The sequence below is a fragment of the Mirounga angustirostris genome, unplaced genomic scaffold, assembly GCF_029215605.1.
Source record: "Mirounga angustirostris isolate CCGP_5_RB_7025 unplaced genomic scaffold, mMirAng1.0.hap1 SCAF_8, whole genome shotgun sequence".
Lineage (NCBI taxonomy): Eukaryota > Metazoa > Chordata > Mammalia > Carnivora > Phocidae > Mirounga > Mirounga angustirostris.
In genome coordinates this window covers 10,818,347-10,839,966 of record NW_026991716.1, presented here as the reverse complement: position 1 = coordinate 10,839,966, position 21,620 = coordinate 10,818,347, and the positions used below count along the sequence as shown (strand labels likewise).

The window sequence follows — 21,620 nt, the reverse complement described above, 5'->3', positions numbered from 1 at the left end:
TAAACAGCGTTGCTTTCATTTCTTCTTAATTTAGTGAGCTTTAATGATCTTCTGAATTCTATTTTTAACAAATCCTTGAGGACAACCTCTTACTTTAAACATAAACATCATTATTACAGTGATGTTATAACTGAAGTTTAAAAAAAAATGTTACGGTAAAAAGAAACTTTTAGATGGAATCCCATCCATTACAAATCTGTAATATGCACAGATCAGAACACTGCCTTCTTATGAGACTGGGGTTGTGTTGGGTTTTACGATGTGTTTTCTTTCTTTTCACCCCTGACAATCAGGTAAGTTTGGCTCAACAGTTTAAGTATTTTTGCGGGGCACCTGGGTGGCTCAGTCAGTTAAGCGTCTGCCTTCTGCTCAGGTCATGGTTCTGGGGTCCTGGGATCGAGCTCCACGTCCAGCTCCCTGCTCAGTGAAGAGCCTGCTTCTCCCTCTCCCTCTGCCTGCCACTCTGCCTACTTGTGCTCTCTCTCTATCTCTCTGTCAAATAAATAAAATCTTAAAAAAAAAAAAAAAAGAAAGAAGTATTTTTGCATGCCCGCCAATTGACAAGTACTATGTTATGTGCAAGGAAATCTAAGATGAATTATATACAGTCAGAATCCTCCAGGATCTTTGGTCTCCATGCATTGCTATTCGTGGCCACAAATCCTTTGATTAAGGGATGCTCACAAGGTGCAGGTTGGGGAGAAAGACAGATCGTTAAAGGCTGCCCAGAGGAGGGGTGAGCAGAGCTGAGTGATGAAAGGAAATTGGAAAATATTCCCTTTTATCACCATTCCTTCTGCTATGGAGAGTGCTTTGTCACATTTCTAAAACTCTCCTACTTTAAACACGTAGCAGAGACCTCTGAGGTGTTTCTCCCAGCAACAAATGGGTTTATCTGCTTCCAAATGGATCCATAAGGAATCTTTGGGCTTGCTCCCCTTTTATGTTCAGAAGTTGGTATGTACTGTATTTTGAACATTGAGGTAACTCAGCTTCAACAGCCTGCTTATAAGTTAGACTGCAGGTGCACAGCACTGTCAAAAACTGTTTCCATCACGCTCTGGGCCTGTGGAAATGGGCCTCTGGGAAAGCAAGGAAGCTTTATCCTAACAGGTTTATGAGCGTGGATACTTCAGTACAGTATGAGAAGGGAATCCTAAGTTTTGGTTTGGATTTTTTTTAAGAATTTATTTATTTATTTATTTATTTATTTATTTATTTATTTATTTATTTACGAGAAAGAGAGAGAGAGAGCATGAGCGAGGAGAGGGGTAGAAGGGGAGGGAGAAGCAGGTTCCCCACTGAGCAGAGAGCCCAATGCGGGGCTCCATCCCAGGACCGCAGGATCATGACCTGGGCTAAAGTCAGACGCTTAACTGACTAAGACACCCAGGCACCCCGGGTTTGGATTTTAATTGTCTGTAGGGTTGAGTTTCTCAATATTAAGGGCCTGAAATCTGGGATTAAGACACAGTTTTTGTTAGTTCAAAGGCAGGAAAAGAGAGGCAGAACATGCCAAGTTGATGTCACTTGGGTTTTGACAGTAAGTTGTCAGATCAAAACTTAATGTGAGAGTAGCTCAGCAGTCCTTTTCATGCCTCCCAACTCCACTTCCTTCCCCCCAGAAAGTGAGGACAGGGCAGAACAGAATGTGTGACACCAGTGTTCTTTTCCTACTTGCCCAGAGTTTGTTATTGCCTTTTAATTTCCTAGGTAATCTTGGTAACCGTTTGCAAGGTCGTATAGCAGGTCAGTGTAGTAGAAAGTACATCGGCTTTGAATCAATAAGGCTTGTGTCAGCTCTTGGATCTGCCACTTATTTGACCTATAGCTTTGGTCAAGTCACGTGCTCTGATTGCATCTCCATTTCTTCATCAGTAAAATTGTGATGCTACTTACCTCATGAGTTTGGGGCAGAAATTAATATGTAGGTGAAAGTGCTTACTCAAGTGGATGAAAAAGAGCAAAGCATTGTTTTCTTGAGCCGTTGAGAAGTGTTTCATAAATACTGACTGAGTGCATGAAGGCCCTGGTGAAAAGAATGAGAACAGCGTGAGTGATATTAAGCTTCCATAGTTCCTACGGTAAAGCAATACCAGCTTTTCATTAAACTCTCGGGAACTGACAATATGTGCTTCTTCCAAAGGTGTGGCACCCTCTGTGGAAGCCTTTGATAAGCTGATGAACAGCATGGTGGCTGAGTTTTTAAAGAAGAGCAGGATCCTTGCTGGTGATGTGGAGACTCACGTGAGTATTTCCTTCTCTTGTTCTCTGTGGAGAAGATGACTACTATTAAAAAAAACAAAATGACAGAGGCAGGCGAGGATATGGGGAGATGGGGACCCTTGTGCACTGCTGGTGGGAATGTAAAATGGCTAAGGTGCAGAAAGTAGAGAATGGTGGCTCCTTGGGGCTGGGAGAAGGGAGAAATGGGAACTTGTTTAATGGGTACCAGAGTTTTAGTTTAACAATGAAAACTAAACTCCAGGAAAAGTTCTGGAGATCTGTTGCACAACAACGTGAATATACTTAATGCTACTGAGCTATATGCTTAAAAATGGTTAAAATGGAAAATTGTGTATTATGTGTGTTTTACCACAATGAAAAAGTGCAGCCTGAGGAAAAGCAAAACCAAAGAATTTGAAAATCTTTGGACTGGAAAAGACCTTTAATGATATCTAGGCCATCCTCCCAGTTTTAGACATTTTTTTTTTTACATTTAAAAATGTTTAGCATCATCCTTGAGAGCAATCATTATTTGCATGCATTTAGTGAAAATCCAGTATTATAGCCAAACCAATTAGAAACCTAAAAGAAATTTATCACCAGGTTCTTCTTTTATATTTGCCTTTGTTTCTCACAGAGGATTAAATTCCAAATCCATCTGCTCATGGACTTCTCAGCAATGGCAAAACCATTTTCAGTGTAGATTCACAGAAAATCTGATTCTTGAATAAAGCTGTGGTTTGCGGTAAAAGGAAAAAAAAAACATAAAAAGGGACTCTCTCTTACTTGTCTCCCAATTACACATTATATGCAACACCCAACACCAGTCTTCCATGCAATCTGGTGACTCAGATTATACCAGAGTTTCCAGGATTGTAATTAATAGGTGCTTATCTCATCACATTTGTAATACATTTGTTCATCACATCCGAGAAAAATGAAGAATCTCCTCATGACCTCCACTTTTATTAAATATACCTATTGAAATGCCCATTGGCAAAAGAGGGGAAGCTCTGATGTACGTAAGTTCTGGAAAAGTCTGTGTAATAAGACGGGTTCACTTGAAATGTGTCATAGAGCTCAATAATTGCTCTGATCTGCTCTTGAGCTTTAACGTGTTTGTTCATAAGAAACCTTGTACACAGTAAAGATAGTGGCTGAGCTGCTTCTGTTCTGAGGCGTGATGGTACCTGAAAACCAACACATAAAATGGACTGTTGCTGCCAACACGCTACAAGAGATTCTTGAGTGATTGACAGACATTGACTGTCTTGAACACGATTACAATTGGATCATTATTGTCACTATTTTTTTAAGATCTTGTTTGTGTTTGTTACTATTTTTTAAGATCTTATTTATTTATTTATTTATTTATTTATTTATTTATTTATTTATCTGAAAGCGAGAGAGCATGAGCGGGAGGGGCAGAGGCAGAGGCAGAGGGAGAATCCGAAGTTGACTCTGCATTGAGCATGGAGCCTGACATGGGGCTCGATCCCACGACCCTGAGATCATGACCTGAGCCAAAATCAGGAGTCAGCCACTCAACCAGCTGTACCACCCAGGCGACCCTCATTATTGTTACTATTCGTTAACATTGACATTGTGTTTCTGAGGTACAGAGTACATTATAACTCTCATTAGTAATATCTCACAGAACTATGTAGAGAAGTGTTTTACTAGAGAATAAAGAGGCCTATAAATAGATATACTTAATTTTGCATTAAAAAAACATGTAGAGTTTGCATACTAAGTAAGTCTCTTCAAATTCCATAGTAAACAGTTCCTTTCAATTCTTTTCAGAACAAAGCGAGTTATAAATAAAGTGTAATTTCATTTATATTAAATTTTTTCTTCTCTCCACTCATCAGCCTGAAAATAGTATGACTCAGTTGAAGGATTAAGCTCAATAACAGATGCAAAATGCTTAAAGAAATTTATGTTTTTCACTAGTGGGTTTTTAAAAAGTGCAAGAAGGAAGGTAAGGAGAGAAAGAAGGGAAGAAAAAAGAAAGGAAGGAAGGAAAGAAAGAAAGAGAGAGAGAAGGAAGGAAAGGAAAGAAGGAAGGAAGGAAGTAAAGAAAGAAAAAGAAAGAAAGAAAAGAAAGAAAGAAGGAAGAAAGCAAGCTTGTCATCCAAAAGTTTAGACTCTGATTCTACAACACAAAGGGAGTATGGACAGGCCCCTATTGTCCATCTGCCCATGACTTTAATACATTGAGCAAGTGGTTTATTTTTTCTCTCTTATAGAACCATGTGTCATTGACATTAAGCTTGCAGCTGCTGCCTCCCACATAAGCCAGAAGTGGGGGTTGAATTTTGTTCCAAGAACACACCTGTTGCCTGGAAAAAAAAAAAAAAAAAAACAACCCTCACATACCTGATTGTACAGTATGGAAATTTGAGAATGACACAAATGTGCGTCATGTTAAATCCTAGCCCTGTGTTTAAAAGCTATTTCACAGATACTGATAATGAATAAGGGCAGCCGAGCTATGATTTAACGTCTGCTTCCATGTGTTGGCTGCTGGTTGGGCTTAATTTACTGATCACTCAATAGTCTATTGACAGAACAGACCACAAAAAAGGGGGACTAATAGCTACAATTAGGAAGCTCTGCTGAACCAAAGAGCATAACAGGTTTAGAAAAGATTAGATCTTGTAAAGCCTTCTTGGATGCAACATAAACCCAAGGGCTTATTTAAACTACTCTTCAACCCAGGAACACTGATGCAGCTTGTACCCCTTTTAAGACAGAATCAACAGTGCATAATTTTATAATAGAGATTTAGATTAAATGTAGTTTTCAATGTCAAAGGAAAGGGTCGTCCATAATACCAAGCCCTTGGTCAGACATCATTTATCCTTAACTGGACTAATGTGATTGTTTCTTACAAAGCTGTCCTGTTCTTATTCATGCTCTATGGACCCAACCTCGGGCTAGTTCTAAACGATTTGACAGTCATGAAACAGCTACAAATCATATAGCTCCTCTTGATGCAAACCCTTTTTGGAGATTTATAGAATTTACATTTTAAAAATGTCTCTAGAAGTCTGGAACATTTATTTTCTGCCCTTGATTAAAATGGATAAGAAAGAAACACTCTTTTATTCATCGTTTCATAAAAGTGAAAGAACCATAATTTGAACAAAAAGGCAATAAAATTCAATTAAGAAGTATAACACACTTAAGCATCGTGTGATTAACTTGCACTGCACAGTGTTAGGACCTTGCCTCCCCTGCCTTCCTGAACATTTTTAGACAATTACGGTAGCTGCACTCTTGGGTCACAATCACTGCTCTGCATGTGTCTAGTCTTTGTCATTGATGTAAATCATCTACAAAATGTGTGTTCATTTTATGCCAGGCTGGTTGAATCATGAGTTCAAAGAGGGACTGACTAGGACTAGCAGTTTTTATCTGGGTCTTAGAGCTGGCTCTACTTTTTACAGCATAACCTTGAGCTCATCCCTTACCCTCCTCAGTAATGAGAATGGACGACCTCACTCCCAGGGGCCTTCCCTTTCTCACAGCCGGTGGGTCGAGTCACATCTGTTGTGTCTGCATTAGAACATGAGGGAGGGGCTAGTCGGTTTCCAAACTGAGCTTGTCAGAGACCAGGGAAAGTTCTTCAGTCATCTCAACAACCGAAACAAGCAGAAGGACACATGTCAGGGAAAGGATGCACAGAACACTGAAGCGAAAATATCCTGCTTTACTATGCTATAGAAGACACTCAGACTCCTTCACTTAAAGAGACCTTGAGGTCTCCATGAATCTGTCCTTCTTGGTCTTATAGGTTGTTCCTTTATTGGGCCTTTTCTCTGAAAATAATAACTCTTGGCCTTGGAATAAGTAACACAAAATGTGTGCATATTTATTTTACTAATTGTACCTTTTCTTCCTTAATTCGTATTCATTTAAGAAGTGATCATTTTGGGGGGCCTGTGTGGCTCAGTTGGTTAAACATCTGTCTCTTGGTGTCAAGCTCATGTCTTGATCTCAGGGTCCTGAATTCAAGGCCCACGTTGGGCTCCATGCTGGGCATGGAGCCTACTTAAAAAATTTTTTTTTTGCATTTTAAATGCTTATAACCTGGGTCTACATAGGAACCCTCCTGCCCTCACCAAAAAAAAAAAAAAAAATCATCAAAAGCACAGGTTCTGGGTTGACTCAACAAACACCCCATTCTACCCAGATGTCTCTCACTCTCCCGCTCACCTTCAGCCAAGTTGTTTCTCCCATTAACTTCTAGTTTCCTGCTAATTGCTTCATTTGAAACATATATTTTTATGGTAACTAGACATAGAGTACTTTGGCAATTTCAAACTCAAAGGATCTGTATGTCTTTCACATTCTCCAAATGGCAGAGATCCAAAAAATGACTTGTAGAAAGAATTCTGACCCTAGATTTCATACAGACTTTGAGATTGGGCTTTTCTTTCTTACTGGCTTAGCCAGTTATGATTGTTGGAATTACTAGAGAAGGAGATACGTTAACATCATCCCTTCTAATATACATCTCTTTTCTTTATCTTTCTCCCTCTCTCCCTCCCACCCTTCCATCCTTCTTCCCTCCCTCCCGCCACACGCTAGAGAGGTTAGCTGACCTCGGTGATAGGTTGAGTGATGAGCCATGACTTGGTGCAGAGCGAGGAATCTGGTCTCTGTAGTTGTGCTCCTTTGGGTGGGGAGACACCTGCCTTTGACTCTCTGGGCAGCTGTGTCCCCCATCACCTTTTTAGGGAGCTGGGTCCCTAGTGAGAAGCAAGTGGCCCTGACTGCCACCTTCCTCCCAGGCTCTGCACTCCATAGCGGTTCCCGCTTCCCCTACCCGATTTTCACAGTGTGAGGAAAGTAAGTCGGACAGCTGGCTCAGACAAGGGCTGAGGAGAGGGTGGAGCATCACCACTGTTCATGTGCTTTGGGTGTCTCCTCAGAGCCGCGCTGAGTGAGGCGACGGGGAGGGTGGTGGCCTCCAGGACAGATGCACGGTGTCCCTTGCAGGTCTTGGCTTCTGCCCCATCACACCAGCCTTGTCTCGGCCTGGTCCTCACTCACTGTGCTGTTGGCATCGAATTTGCAGAATTCCGGAAGGTTGCAGATCAGTCTCTGTCATCATTTCTTCCCAAGTATGTGAAGAATTTTTGTTCTCAGCAGTGGACACATACTTTGCGACCCAGCCCATGCTCTGACGCACAGCCCATTCCTGTGAGGTCGCTAGCCTTAGTGGGACCTCCCGGGGACCACTTCTGAACTTAAGGGCATTTGTGTTTAGAGCATATAACCCCTGTCTCTTTCCTTGCACATTCTCGTTTCATGGCGCATTTGGAGCTTTGGGGACCGGCTGGTGAGAAATTGGTCTTAGAATCCAAACATCTCTTGAAGGGCCACCAGGCATTGCTAACCCTGCAGGATGTCCCCGTCTACCAAAAATAAAATGTCACCAAAAGGTTTTGCTGAAGCAATGAATTAGGTGCCGTGAATCTTGCAGGTTAAGATTTTTTTCTGCCCTTCTTTTTTTCTTCCTGGACGGTAAACAGTAAATTTACTTCTACCAAACTTTTGCCTGAATGCTTTTTTTTTTTTTCCTTCTTGAAGGAGAACTATGGAATGCTAGTTCTGGCTATCTGTATTTGCTAGTACAAACCACACAAAATGCTGGGATGCATTCTGAGCGTGCCCAGGCCTGCTGTGGCTGGGGGGAGCCGTGTCCCCCACCAACTGCACCTGGGAACAAAGTAGATGACTGAGTCTCACACGAAGAGCATTGCTCTGTGTAGAAGCCTAGCAAGAATCTGCAGCTCGGGCCATGTCCAGAGTTCCCGAGGGTGACCAGCAACTTCTCTCCAGCCATTTTTCTCCTAGGCAGTGCTCCCTCAAAGGATTGCTTGGCATGTCAGAAATGAATGATGGTTCCCAGTGCCACGAAATACATGTCCTTGTCTTCACCCTTCTCTTTCCCCTGCCCTTCCTTCTTCCTAAAACTGCGCCAATATTTGAAATATTTGTTGTTTTCTCTCTAGACTTCAGGATCACTTAATTGTCCGCACCAGAGGCTGCTTCTGCATCTGAAAATTAATACTTCGTCTAAAAGGGATGGCCTGATTTCATTTAGATTATCTTGTTATTTCTATCCATGCACCCATCCCCACAAAACACACGCACACGCACACACACACACATGCCTATCCACTGTGTGCCTAAGAATTCCTCGTCACGCTGTATTGGTGACATATAAGAAAAAAACAGCCTCGGGCAAATATATGGGATGTCAGGCCCAAGACTCCCTCAGATTGCAGGAAATATGTTTGCAGATTTGTTAGTGTATGGAAGGCAAGTACAAAATATGCTTTCTCGCCTTTAGTAGTATTTAGATTATTATTTTTTAGTATATTTAGTATTTAGGTTGTGCTTTACCAATGTAAGTTTCAAAATATGAGAGTTTATACGTTTTATAACATATTACAAACCAACTCTTCTTAATGTATCAAATATGTTTTAGTGATATAAAAGAAAACAGGGTACTCAATGAATAATTTATTGTTCATTAAAGAAGATGCATATATATATAAAATAATCCATTATATGAATGTGCATATACATATATATATACTCAGCCATAAAAAAGAATGAAATCTTGCTATTTGCAACGATGTAGATGGACCTAAAGGCCATTATGCTAAGCGAAGGAATCAGACAGAAAGACAAGTACCATATGATTTCACTTACATGTGAAATTTAAAAGACAAAACAAACCAAACAGAAGAGAAATAGACTCATAAATGCAGAGAACGAACTGGTGGTTGCCAGAGGGGACAGGCCTGGGGAGGTGGGCAGACTGGGTGAAGGAGTTTAAGAGGTACAAACTTTGAGTTAGAGAATAAGTAAGACATGGGGTTGTAATGTACAACATAGGGAATACAGTCAGTAACATCCTCACAACTTCATACGGTGACAGATAGTAACTAATCTATTGCAGTGATCATTTCCTCATGTATATAGATAGCAAATCACTATGTTGTACCCCTGAAACTAACACAATATTATATTTCCATTGTTCTTCAAAAAAATAATCATTTAGGGCGCCTGGGTGGCTCAGATGGTTAAGCGTCTGCCTTCGGCTCAGGTCATGATCCCAGGGTCCTGGGATCGAGTCCCACATCGGGCTTCCCGCTCCTTGGGAGCCTGCTTCTCCCTCTGTTTCTCTCTGTCTCTCATGAATAAATAAATAAAATCTTTAAAAAATAATAATAATCATTTATCACTCATATGTGTTTGCAATAGAAATCTTTTCCCTTTCAGAAAACACTTCTTTTTCTTTTTTTTTTATAGATTTTATTTTTAAGTAATCTCTATACCCAACGTGGGGCTCAAACTCATAACCCCAAGATCAGGAGTCACATACTCCATTGACTGAGCCAGCCAGGCGCCCCAGGAAAACACTTTCTTAAGGCACTTGGAATATTGATACTTGACTTTCAGTTAGTCAATTTTGTTAAAACTGATTAATATACAGAAAAGGTAGTATGGTTTACCCATAATTTGGGGCTCACTCGGTGCTGGGGTTTATTACAACGTTCCAGAAGTATGCTGCTTTCCTCTGAACCTCTCAGCGTCTAGCACTATGCCCATAGTGAATGGCTAATCAATGCTTGCTAAATAGGTGAATGAAAATGAATGTTTGAGTGAATGAATCAAATCATTAATGAATTATTGAACCAGCGCGTGGATGACCATACCGTGGCTGAAAGTTTAGATTAAACAATATCCTACAGCAACAGTTGAAAAGATATCAAGGCCAAGTTTAAAGTCATGAATTAGCAAGTGACATATGGAGAAACATAGACTGTAGATTTTTGTGTATCTTACACGCACACACGCTCACATCCTGAATTTCTCATAGACCTGACAATTTATCTAATACCTCCCTCATTCTCTTCATTCTCATTCAGAAAAGCTAAATGAGAATTTTTTTTAAAGATTTTTAAAATTTGTTTGACAGAGAGAGACACAGCGAGAGAGGGAACACAAGCAGGGCGAGTGGGAGAGGGAGAAGCAGGCTTCCTGCGGAGCAGGGAGCCCGATGCGGGGCTCGATCCCAGGACCCTGGGACCATGACCTGAGCCGAAGGCAGATGCTTAATGACTGAGCCACCCAGGCGCCCCTAAATGAGAATTTTTTTCAAATTTATTTGAGGATAGTTGACACACATGTTACATTAGTTTCAGATGTGCAGCCTAGTGATTCAGCATCTCTACTGGTTACATTATGCTCACCACAGTGTAGCTACCATCTGTCCTGATACATTGTAATATCACAGACTGTCTTCCCTGTGCTGTGTTTTTATTCCTGTGACTTAATCACTCCATAACTGGAAGCCTGTATCTCCCTCTCCCCTTCACCGATGTCGCCCATCCCCTCATTGTCCTTCCTTCTGGCAACAATCTCTTTGTTCTCTGTATTGTCTGCTTCTGCATTTTGTTTGTTTATTCATTTGTTTTGCTTTTTGAATTCCACATATGAGTGAACCCATAAGGTATTTGTCTTTCTCAGTCTGAATTATTTCATTTAGCATAATATCTTCTAGGTCCATCCACATCACAAATGTCAAGATCTCATCCTTTTATATGGCTGTGTAATATTCCTGTGTGCATGTACCCTTTTTCTCCATTCATCTATCAGTAGACACAGGTTGCTTCCATATCTTAGCTATTTATTGTAAATGCTGCGATAAACATAGGGGTGCATGTATCTTTTTGAATTAGTGCTTTTGTTTCTTTGGGTAAATACCCGGTGGTGGAATTGTTGGAGCATATAGTATTTCTATTTTTAATTTTTTGAAGAACTTCCATACTCTTTTCCCGAGTGGCTGCACCAATTTACATTCCCACCAGCAGTGCACAAGGGTTCCCTTCTCTCCATATCCCGGCCAACACTTGTTATTTCTTGTCTTTTTCATTTTAGCCATTCTGACAGGTGTAAGGTCTAAATGAGAATTTATAAGGACGTGAAAATCCATCAATGTAGTGACTTGTAGTTACTGCCAATAAAAATCCCACAAGCTCTATCTGAGACAAGATATTTTTGTGAACTTCACTATAAGTATTTTAAACTGAAGCCCAGATTTTAAAAAGCAATGGTATTTTGTTTGTTTTCTTTGTTTGGATTGGGTTTTGGCATGTTACTTTCCCCTTTGATCATGAACATTCAAAATGATAGTGATCGGGTGAGAGGTAACTTTGTGGAGTCTGAAGGGGCCAGTTGGGACATTAAATTTTTGTATGGGACTTCATAGTGTATTTCCAGTAATCAACTCACCCAGGATCCAAGAGTCTTTAGCTGTCTTTTTATAATTTTAAACACCTGGATGAAAAGTAAAAAATTGAATAGATTGTCTCAATGTATCTAAATACTGACCATCCCAAACTTAGAAACAGGTACCCCAAAGTTCACTTGTAAATTAGTTCTTAGAAACTTGGAAGACATTTGTCCATAGACCTGATATAAGCAAAGGGGGTTCAAGTCCTACGCAAAGACACGGAAGAACATTCTTCCATGTGCAATACACAGACCACTGAGATCTACAATCTTTTTGCTAATGGTCTGCCGTGAGAAAGGACAGAAATTGTAAGATTTGAAAACTTTGCTAGCAGTCCCACAGAGTAATTTTAAGTCTACTAAATCTGGTAATTTAAAAAACTAGGACTTGTACTTGGGTTTTTCATTTCATTTTCCTAGTAAGGCTTTTTATTATTTTACAAAAGTATCAATCTGTGACAGATGAGAAATAAAAAGAAAAACCTTTAACCAAATGTTTTTTGAGCGGCATTTATGTAATGCAAAATGCTAGAAAAAAAAATTCTTTCACTGTGCTTTTAGTTAAATGAAGCAGGAAAACAGTAACATGAACTGCAAAATAGTTAGTAGTTCCAAAGGCAGGAAAAAGAAATTTTCTGAGGATAACTGAGCAGAAATTGAAAGGAGAATAAAGAGGTGGCATACACACTTTAAGAAAGATTTGCATTATTAAAAATGAAGTCTGAAAAGATATTCATTGAATTGCTGACAATGGTCATTGGGGGTGGGGGGCGTGGACTTACTGAAAACTTTTAATTCCTAAACATTCATGTCTTTTGAACTTCTTGCATCATGTCTGTGTTACTGTTATCATCAAAAGAGGGGAAAAGGAATATTTGATAGGAGAAGAAAAAAATCTTGGAATCAGGGTTTTGCCTGAAAGGGAGTTAGTTCACTTAGCCGCAAAAGACAAATGAAGAGAAAATGCAGGCACCAGGTGGCGCCACCGATCCTGAGCACTGGGCTGCAGGGCACCCTTGTGGTCAAGGGTCCAGGGTGCCTGGGAATCCGTGGGGAGTTGGGGAACAGGTGTCAGTCAAAGACCTTTCACGGGTTGAGTGTTCATAGTAAGAGCTCAGTCTAGATGGAATGATGTTGGCTTGATATGGTTGATGAATGAACCTAATCTGTTCTTAGCTAAATTTTGTAGTTGGCTAGAGATCAATCTTATTTCCCTGCCTTATTTTCATTTTCCATATTTGAGAGAGGTAATGTAAAGAAGGGGAAAGAGAACTAGCATTCATTGAGAGCCCGCTAGGTGCGGAGCACTTTGCACAGCGACTGACAAATATTTCTTGGTCAGTAGGAGAACCATTTAAGATGGACAACACTGGAGAAAGATTGGGTAACTTGCTTATGGCCATGCATCTAGGAAAGGATAGAGTTGGATTCTATCTCAGGTCTATCTGAAGGTCTAAAGCTCATGATCTCTACACTACACCACCCCACTTTCCAATAATTTAAGTCATTCATTATTAAGCAGTAGTCATTGAGCTTCTGTTGTAATAAAGACCCATTTATGTAGGTACCCACTGGCCTTGTCTTCAAGAGCATATCACCTACTTGGAGACACAAGGCGTATACACATGCATGGAAGTTAAATAAGAATATGGCTTACATAACACGAGAGGACAATGCTTAGTGTCACACTGCATTCTAGAATAAGGCTAACCTTGTTGTCCCTAATTTTTTGGAGTGATCTTAGAGCAACCAAGTGCCTTTTACTTGTGTAGACCCAAGGTTTATTGACCATGAAGCAGTCCTGGCTTACTAAGTCAAAAGATTTGGTTTAAACATGTTGGTAAAATGCATTAGATTCCTTAAGTGTTAGAAAAACAAATTAGAAAATTTGGAGAAGGGCCAATCTGCCAAGTATTTTTTAGCTACACAATGATTGAATTTGAAAATAAAGTTAATTTAGGAGAATGGTTTTGTGCAGAATACAAACTTGGAACAATATTCATACCTGTCAGAAAAGCAAATGGATTTAAACATACAATGTTTTTTTTCTTTTTTCCCCTATTCCCATGCCTTGAGAAATACTGAATGTTTTTCTTTCAAATCTTTGGCCTTTTTTTAATATAAACTGCAACAGTGGATTATTTAGAAGAGTTTTTGTTGGTTTTTTTTAAACTACAGTGATTGTTTTTGTATTAGAGATTTTGCAAAGTCTTCTGCACATTCTATTTTTGTACACTGCTTGTTTAATTTAGACCACATGTTCTGGACCTCTTTCTATGCCAGTACGTTGGGGTCTACATTATCATTTTTAATGACTGTGTAGTATTTCATTGTATGGCTACACCATAATTGATATAAACAACCAAAATTGTATTTAGGTGAAATAATGTACACACAAGAATGCAGGGCCTGGACTAAGGTGACCCAAGTAAGGCCCTCAGGTGTGACCCTGAGAGGGAGCATGCCTGTGCTTCTCACCAGCGTCACCCTGGTCCCATCCCTGCAAGGTTGGGCATCTAGTGTCATTTATCATTTAAAAAGTAGTAACATTTGACTTGTTTTCAATTTTTCCCCATTAGAAACAAAATTTCAGTGGATATCCTTGTACAAACATCACTTTATTATTGTACAATTGTTTTCTGAAAGAAAATTCCTACAGTTGGAAGTACTAGGTCAGTGGCAAACACTGCCTAATACTTTATGTTCCTCTTGCCCTTTCTCCCCCTCCCCCGCACCCCCTCCACACGCATACTACTGATTCATACTCTCATGGTGTCTTAAAGTGCTTTACACAATTTTGTGATGATTATGAACTAGGAAAATAAGAATTTTAGGGAAATAAGGCATGATTTGAATGCACATTAATATTCATGATATTGACTCTTTAAAAATGCTTTGCCCTCTGCTGGATGTGCAGGGGGTTAAAAGCAAAGCTATTCTTCCCCATATAAATCATCCTTTTTTTGTGAAAGAAAACCATCTATCAGTTCTTTTACATATTATTTGACGTACCAAGTAATTTATTTAAATTCCCTCTTTGGGACTGGATGTATGACGTGTTTTGGGTGGGGTTGGGTGTTGAGTCACTTTAACTGAGACCACTAATGAAGCTGAACCATATAATAAAAGATTTCAGGCATGGATGTAAGAAGGGACATGTTGGAGCTGATCCCTAGCGTCAGAACTGTGTACCATGGTTTATGTAAATACTTATGTGAGTTGGAAGTTGCCAAGGCAACAATCCTATTAATGAAGAATAAACCTCTTTTATTATCAGTGCCTGAATGATTATTTTTTTTATAAACTGTGCCTGGTAGTCTAACATTGACATTCTTAATCTACCTACTCATCTTTGCTTTCCAGACTGCAAAACTATTTAGCTCTATTCAATAAGCATGCCTCCTTTCTCTGCCAATGAAAGTGGGATTATTGGGGGGAAAAAAATTCGTCAACTGTAAGGGCAGTAAAAACACTAATTTATAACAATTATCTAATATAAAATTATTGCCCTTTTGATATATACTTTGACAAAGGCAGAGCCTGAAATTGATTGAACTTGTTTGGTATTTGAGTGGGCCAGTCTTTAAATTAACTTGTCTTTATGATTTAATGGAGCATTGCCAACATATTTTTAAATAAGTGGAGTGTAACATTACTGCTTCCTTCCCCTAATCAGACTGTAAATTTAGACTCCATTTTACTGCGTGCACACTGGATACTTGAAAAAGGCAGCTGTGGCTGAGTCATAGGCCTTAGGGAGCCCCGTTGTCTTGAAGGGCCAGAGAGCCACGTTAAGGGGAATGGGAATGATAGCTAGAAATGAGTGGGTTCGAAGCAGTGTACTTCTTGAGTTCTAGAGAGAAGGAAATCTTCTCTTCAAAAAAGAATACATTCCCTTTTAATGAGAATGCTTCTTGTGTGTTGTCAAGCTAACCAAATGTTGTCAAGCTTACCTTTTCGGTCGTGGGTGGGTGATAGCGACAGTTCATTCCTTTCAGGATTGGATGTTTGTTGTCTGTTCTGTACAACTAGCCCCTTAACACCTACCACTCACGTTCATTAACCAGTCCCCGTATTCACAACCCATTTCCCTGATTTAAACTTGGTAGCACCCAGCACCTAGTAGGTACTCAGAAAATACATTTTGATTGTGACATTCAATAAGAAATTTCTGCTTTACTCAGTTATACCTTTTGCATGTTTTTCCTGATAATAAAATTTTAATGTTTGATGAAGAAGAATTTGACAACAAATGTATGAAGAAGAGAACAAAAGCCACTCATAATTTCACTACTCAGATAACTGCCATCGATATCATGGTGTATTTATTTCATAAGAACTTTGTTCAAAGTCCTGTTTTTTCCTTGGTAAGTTGGAATCAACACTGTCATCTGTCATGGCCATATGTATAAGGACAAATGACACATGCCAGGCACTGACATGCACAGGTAGTCCAGGTGAGACATTAGGTTGTTGACTGAAATGATGGGGCCAAAGCTTGGCCCTTCTCCCATGTCACTGTGGCAATTTGAGGTTCAACAACAAATAGTCAATCTGATTTCTCAGTTCTTATTTTTAGCTTTAGACTACATCATTAGCCAAACAGATTTGCTCTTGGAACAGTTTTTAACAAACACAGATGTACATGTTTCCTTATTAATGGCAACTCAGCTGGCTTGCTTGATGCCTTTTCCTAATGGCACATTGGGAAGAAACAAGGCTGTTCCCCAAACTTATCATGCAGAATAACCAAAGGTCCATGGGAACTAAAGAAGTCATAATGAAGAAACATCCTATCCTTGTTTGCTTTATTCTTGGCTGTGATGACATAAAGGGGCAGTTTGAGTGTTGATTTAGTTCCCTGCCTCAATAATCTCCATAAGCACCTCCAAGCACCCCAAGATAAATATGATAAAAATAACAATGATAAGCACAAAGAATAAAATCTCATGTAATGTGGATAAAAGCATAAAACCTTGCTATTTTAACAAACAGAAACAATCCAAGTAAAAATAAAGTTTTTATCATAGTCTCTTAGTGACCCCCCCCATTATCATTGTTCTACCACCCTTTCCACCAGATAACCATCCCCAAGCCCTTCCCATGTAGGTGTTCATAACTCCCACACACACACCTTATATGCAATCCCATGTAAATATCAATATAGCAGGTGGTGAGGAGATGCTCTGTCACCAAGAGGATGAAGACAGGATAGAAGTTCAAAAATACCTGAAAATTTAAACAGAATAAATTTTGCTTAAAAAAAAAGTGGAAGAAGGACTTCTAGTTTCTGGTTCCATGTGTAAGGAGCTTAGAAGTCACCACACCATCCTAACAAAGTAAAGTAAAAAGTAAACAAGTAAAAAGCTGAGCAGATTAAAAGACAAGCAACTCTTTTTGGATCTATAAGAGAAGGGAGGACACAGAGCAAACTGCTGTCCCCAGGATCAGAGAAACAGGTGATACACAGAATTCCAGTTTATTGGAGCAAAGACTCAGGAGTGAAACTGCCATGGGAACCAGTGCTCGGGTAGGAAAACAACCTGAACCGTAATTGATGGATTGTTGCAAGCTCAGTGCAGACAACTCTGAGAGTTAAGAACTCCAGGAAGACCCAGTTATTGGAGTCCCCCACAACATTGGGAGATATACCCATAGTATTTCAATGAGGTTCCCATAGTAAATATGGAAGAAAAGTCCCCTCAGACTTCTGGAAAGGGGAGGGGGAAAGTAAGCATTTTGAAATTAGCCAAAGCACTCTGTTCTTAACAAGGCCTGTCCTCAGTGGAAACTAGTTAACCAGAGCATAACCTGGTAGAGTATTATCAGAGCCCTACTGACCTCGGAAAGAGAAATCCTCAACTCCAGCTGGCTCTAGTCTTCCACAAAGGGAAGAGAAATCAAGTCCAGATCACTGTAGCCACCCTGTCCCATCTAAGGAGGAAGGAAAAAAAAGTGAGAGACCCTTGTGAAGTTCACAGTCCAGAGGCATAAGGTCACTGAAAGACTGAGAACTAATTGCAGGATTAAAGCACATGTCCTCATCTTGCCTCACCACTACATTACTAAAGTCCTATTTACAGCAATTTCTTTCACTCAGTACATCATATGTGGCTATCTATCTATCTATCTATATGCATATATATATAATTATATATATTACATATAATATTATATACACATAATACATATAATATGTATTACATATATATATTATTATGTATATATATTACATATTTTATATATATATATAACAAGGTATACCAAAAGACAAAAAACAGAATTTGAAGAGACAAAACAAATATCAGAACCAAAGATAGTAGTGATGTTAGAATTACCAAGTTGGGAATTTAAAATAACTATGATTAATATGTGAAGGACAATAATGGAAAAAGTAGACAGCATGCAAAAACAGATGGACAATAAACAGAGAGACAAAAATCCTAAGAAGGAATCAAAAAGAAATTCTAAAGATTAAAAAATACTGTTACAGAAGTAAAGAATGGCTTTGATGGTCTTATTAGTAGACTGCACACCACTGAGGAAGGAATCTTTGAACTAAAAGATATATCAGTAGAATCTTCAAAAAACAAAGAGCACAAAGACCAAACAAAACAGAACAGAATATCCAAGGACTTTGGGACAACTACAAAAGGTGTAACATATGTATAATGGGAATACTAGAGGGAGACTAAAGAGAGAAAGGAATAGAAGAAATATTTGAAACAATGATAACTGAGAATTCCCCCAAACTGATATCAGAAACCAAAACACAAGATCCAGGAAGCTTAAGGAATACTAAGTAGGGTCAATACCCAAAAACTACACCCCAGCATATCATTCTCGAATTATAGAAAATCAAAAATAGGGCGCCTGGGTGGCTCAGTTGGTTAAGCGACTGCCTTCGGCTCAGGTCATGATCCTGGAGTCCCGGGATCAAGTCCCGCATCGGGCTCCCTGCTCGGCGGGGAGTCTGCTTCTCCCTCCGACCCTCCCCCCTTTCATGCTCTCTCTCTCTCAGTCTCTCTCAAATAAATAAATAAAAATCTTTAAAAAAAAAGAAAAGAAAAGAAAAGAAAATCAAAAATAATGAAATAATCCTGCAAGAAGCCAGAAGAAAACACATTTTCTATAGAGGAACAAAGATAAGAGATATATCTGACCTTTCATCAGGAACCATGCAAGCAAGAAGAGAGTAGAGGGAAATATTTAAAGTGTTAAGAAAAAAAACCTACCAACCTAGAATTTTGTATCCTGAAAAATTATCCTTCAAAAGTGAAGAAGTACTTTCTCAGACAAAAATTGATGGAACATGTTGCCAGTAGACTTGCCTTGCAGGAAATGTTAAAACAAATTCTTCAGAGAAAAGGAATATAATATAATTAGCTCAGAAACTTCTAGCTATATAAAGAGGAACATCAAACAAGGAATAAATGAAGGTAAAATAAAAACTTATTTTTCATATACTTGATTGATCTAATGTAACAATTCGTTCAAAATAATAATAGAAACAGTGCATTAAATTATGTATGCTTATGTATATATCATATATATGCATATGTATCCATATATATGTATATGTATATATATATACATATATATATGAATGACAGCAGTGATACTCAGGACAAGATGAAGAGATTAAGATTATTTTGTTATTATAAGGTATTTATGCTACTGTGAAGTGGTATAATGCTATTTGAAAGTGGACTGGATTAGTTGTATATTGCAAACTCTTGGGCAACCACTTAAAAAGGAAAAAAAACGTATAACTGATATGCTAAGAAAGGAGAGAAAGTAGAATCATCTAAAATGCTCAGTTAAAACCACAGAAGGCAGAAAAAAGAGTAGAAGATAAAAATAGGAACAAATAACAAGATCAACAAACGGAAAACAGTAATGAATATGGTAGATATTAATCCATCTATAGCAATAATCACTTTGAATGTCAATGGTCTAAATGCACCAATTAAAAGATACAGATTGTCAGAGTGGATCAAAAAACACTACCCAGGGCGCCTGGGTGGCTCAGATGGTTGAGCGTCTGCCTTCGGCTCAGGTCATGATCCCAAGGTCCTCAGATCGAGTCCCACATCGGGCTCCTGGCTCGGCGGGGAGCCTGCTTCTCCCTCTGACCCTCTCCCCTCTCATGCTGTTTCTCTCTCGCTCACTTTCTAAAAAATAAATAAATAAAATCTTTAAAAAAAAAAAAAACACTACCCAACTAACTACATATTGTCTACAAGAAAACCATTTTAAATATAAAGACACATACAGATTAAAAATAAATGGATGCAGAAAATATACCATGCTAACATTAATCAGAAGAAAGCAAGAGTACTTGTATTAATCTCAGACAGAGCAGACTTCCAAGTGAGGAAAGTTACCAGGGATAAAGAAGGGCATTGCATAATGATAAAAGGTATTATAAGAAGAGAAAACTACAGACCAGTATCTCTCATGAATATAAGTCCTGAAATCCTCAAAAAATATTAACAAATCGAATCCAAAAAAGTATAGAAAGAATTATACACCATGGTCAAGTGGAATTTTTCCCAGGTATGCAAGGCTGGTTCAATATTCAAAAATCAATTAATGTGGGGCGCCTGGGTGGCTCAGTCAGTTAAGTGTCTGACTCTTGGTTTAGGCTCAGGTTGTGATCTCAGGATAGTAAGATCCAGCCCCGTGTCAGGCTCCCCACTCAGTGGGGGTCTGCTTGAAGATTCTCTCCCTCTGTCCCTCCCCCTGCTTGTGAATGCATTCTCTCTAAAGTAAATAAATAAATCTTTAAAAAATTAATGGTATTAGGGTTGTACTGGCCTCAGAATGATTTAGGAAGTATTCCCTCTGCTTCGATCATTTGAGAGAGACTGTAGAAAATTGATATAATTTCTTCACTCAAACCTACTGAATCTGAAACTTGGGGTACAGGGCTCAACAATCTGTTTTAACAAATCATCCAGGTGAATATAATGCACACTTAAGGTTGAGAATCACTGGTGTACGCCTTCGTTATGGTTCTTAATATGTCAACCCAGATGCCTTTCATAATCTGACTTTATAGAGTTGGTGCCTATGTTCGTTTTTACAAAATTAGACATCTTCAATTTGTTTTAAGCAAAATTGTGAAGTGGTGATATTTGTCTTCGTCATCCTATCACCTCTTTTCATCAGCCCATTTTCTTGTCTTTCTTTCATCTCTCAGGTCCATCTTTACGTCTTTGTTGGCTGAAACTCAAGGAACTTCTCCTTTAGAGTTAGAAGCCCCTGATTAGAGGCCCCTAAGGAATAAAATCTAAAAATACAGTATCTCTAATTGTAAAATATAGGGCATTGGCAGATTAATTAGGGAGGAATATGGGGATGGCATTGACCATGACCTTCTCAAAGCCAACATATTGCACCCAAAGAGCAGATGTCCATTCTCCTGACCTTAGAAGAGGAGGTCCCCCTTCCCTTCAGTGTCTGGGTCTCAAGAAGAATGAGACTTTTTCAGAAGATCTGGAAATCCCTTCACTACAGGTACCCTGGCTGGGTACTTTTTCACCTCCTCCATGTCTCCTACCTATTCATTTTTTTCATCCACATAGTACTTTGCCTGTAGCATTCCCAGTGAAACAGTGCAAAGATCTGATGAGTATTTAGAGATCACTTGGGCTTCCCTTGGGAGCCAGCTCTCTCCTGAAGGGATTAGATGGAAATAAGTCATATTTGCTAGTGTCTGCTAGTCCTGAGGTTTGCTTTAAACTGATTACAAAAATTCATTCTCCTACTCTGTCCCCTAGGAGCACAAAACAAGGTGGTCCACCATTCCATCTATCCAAGAATCCCAGTTACCTAAGTGATAATTGATCGAGTTTAAATAAAATGTGTAGTCTTGACTCTTACCAAAGTCTCCCTTTCCTCTCTGCACACACGTGCTTGTGGGTAGATAGATGCACATATACACCCACAAAGGTCACTGAGGCTCTCTGAGCCCTGCACACATGTGATGGACAAACTCAGCAAAAACCCTCAATTATTTGTTGTTACTGAAAACCCCTACGTTTGGCTTTTTCTTTCACAATGTTTTG

At 39.1% G+C, this 21,620-nt stretch overlaps 1 protein-coding gene across 2 annotated transcripts in view; it reads left to right on the top strand.

The window, feature by feature from the left end:
• CAP2 (cyclase associated actin cytoskeleton regulatory protein 2) overlaps positions 1–21,620 on the top strand; it is a 138,513-nt gene that overhangs the window by 26,775 nt on the left and 90,118 nt on the right. For both annotated transcript variants that reach the window (XM_064597138.1, XM_045866328.3), the window contains one exon: positions 2,147–2,247. In XM_064597138.1, the coding sequence (XP_064453208.1) occupies positions 2,182–2,247 (66 nt within the window). In that variant the 5' untranslated portion in view covers positions 2,147–2,181. The remainder of the gene's footprint in view (positions 1–2,146; positions 2,248–21,620) is intronic.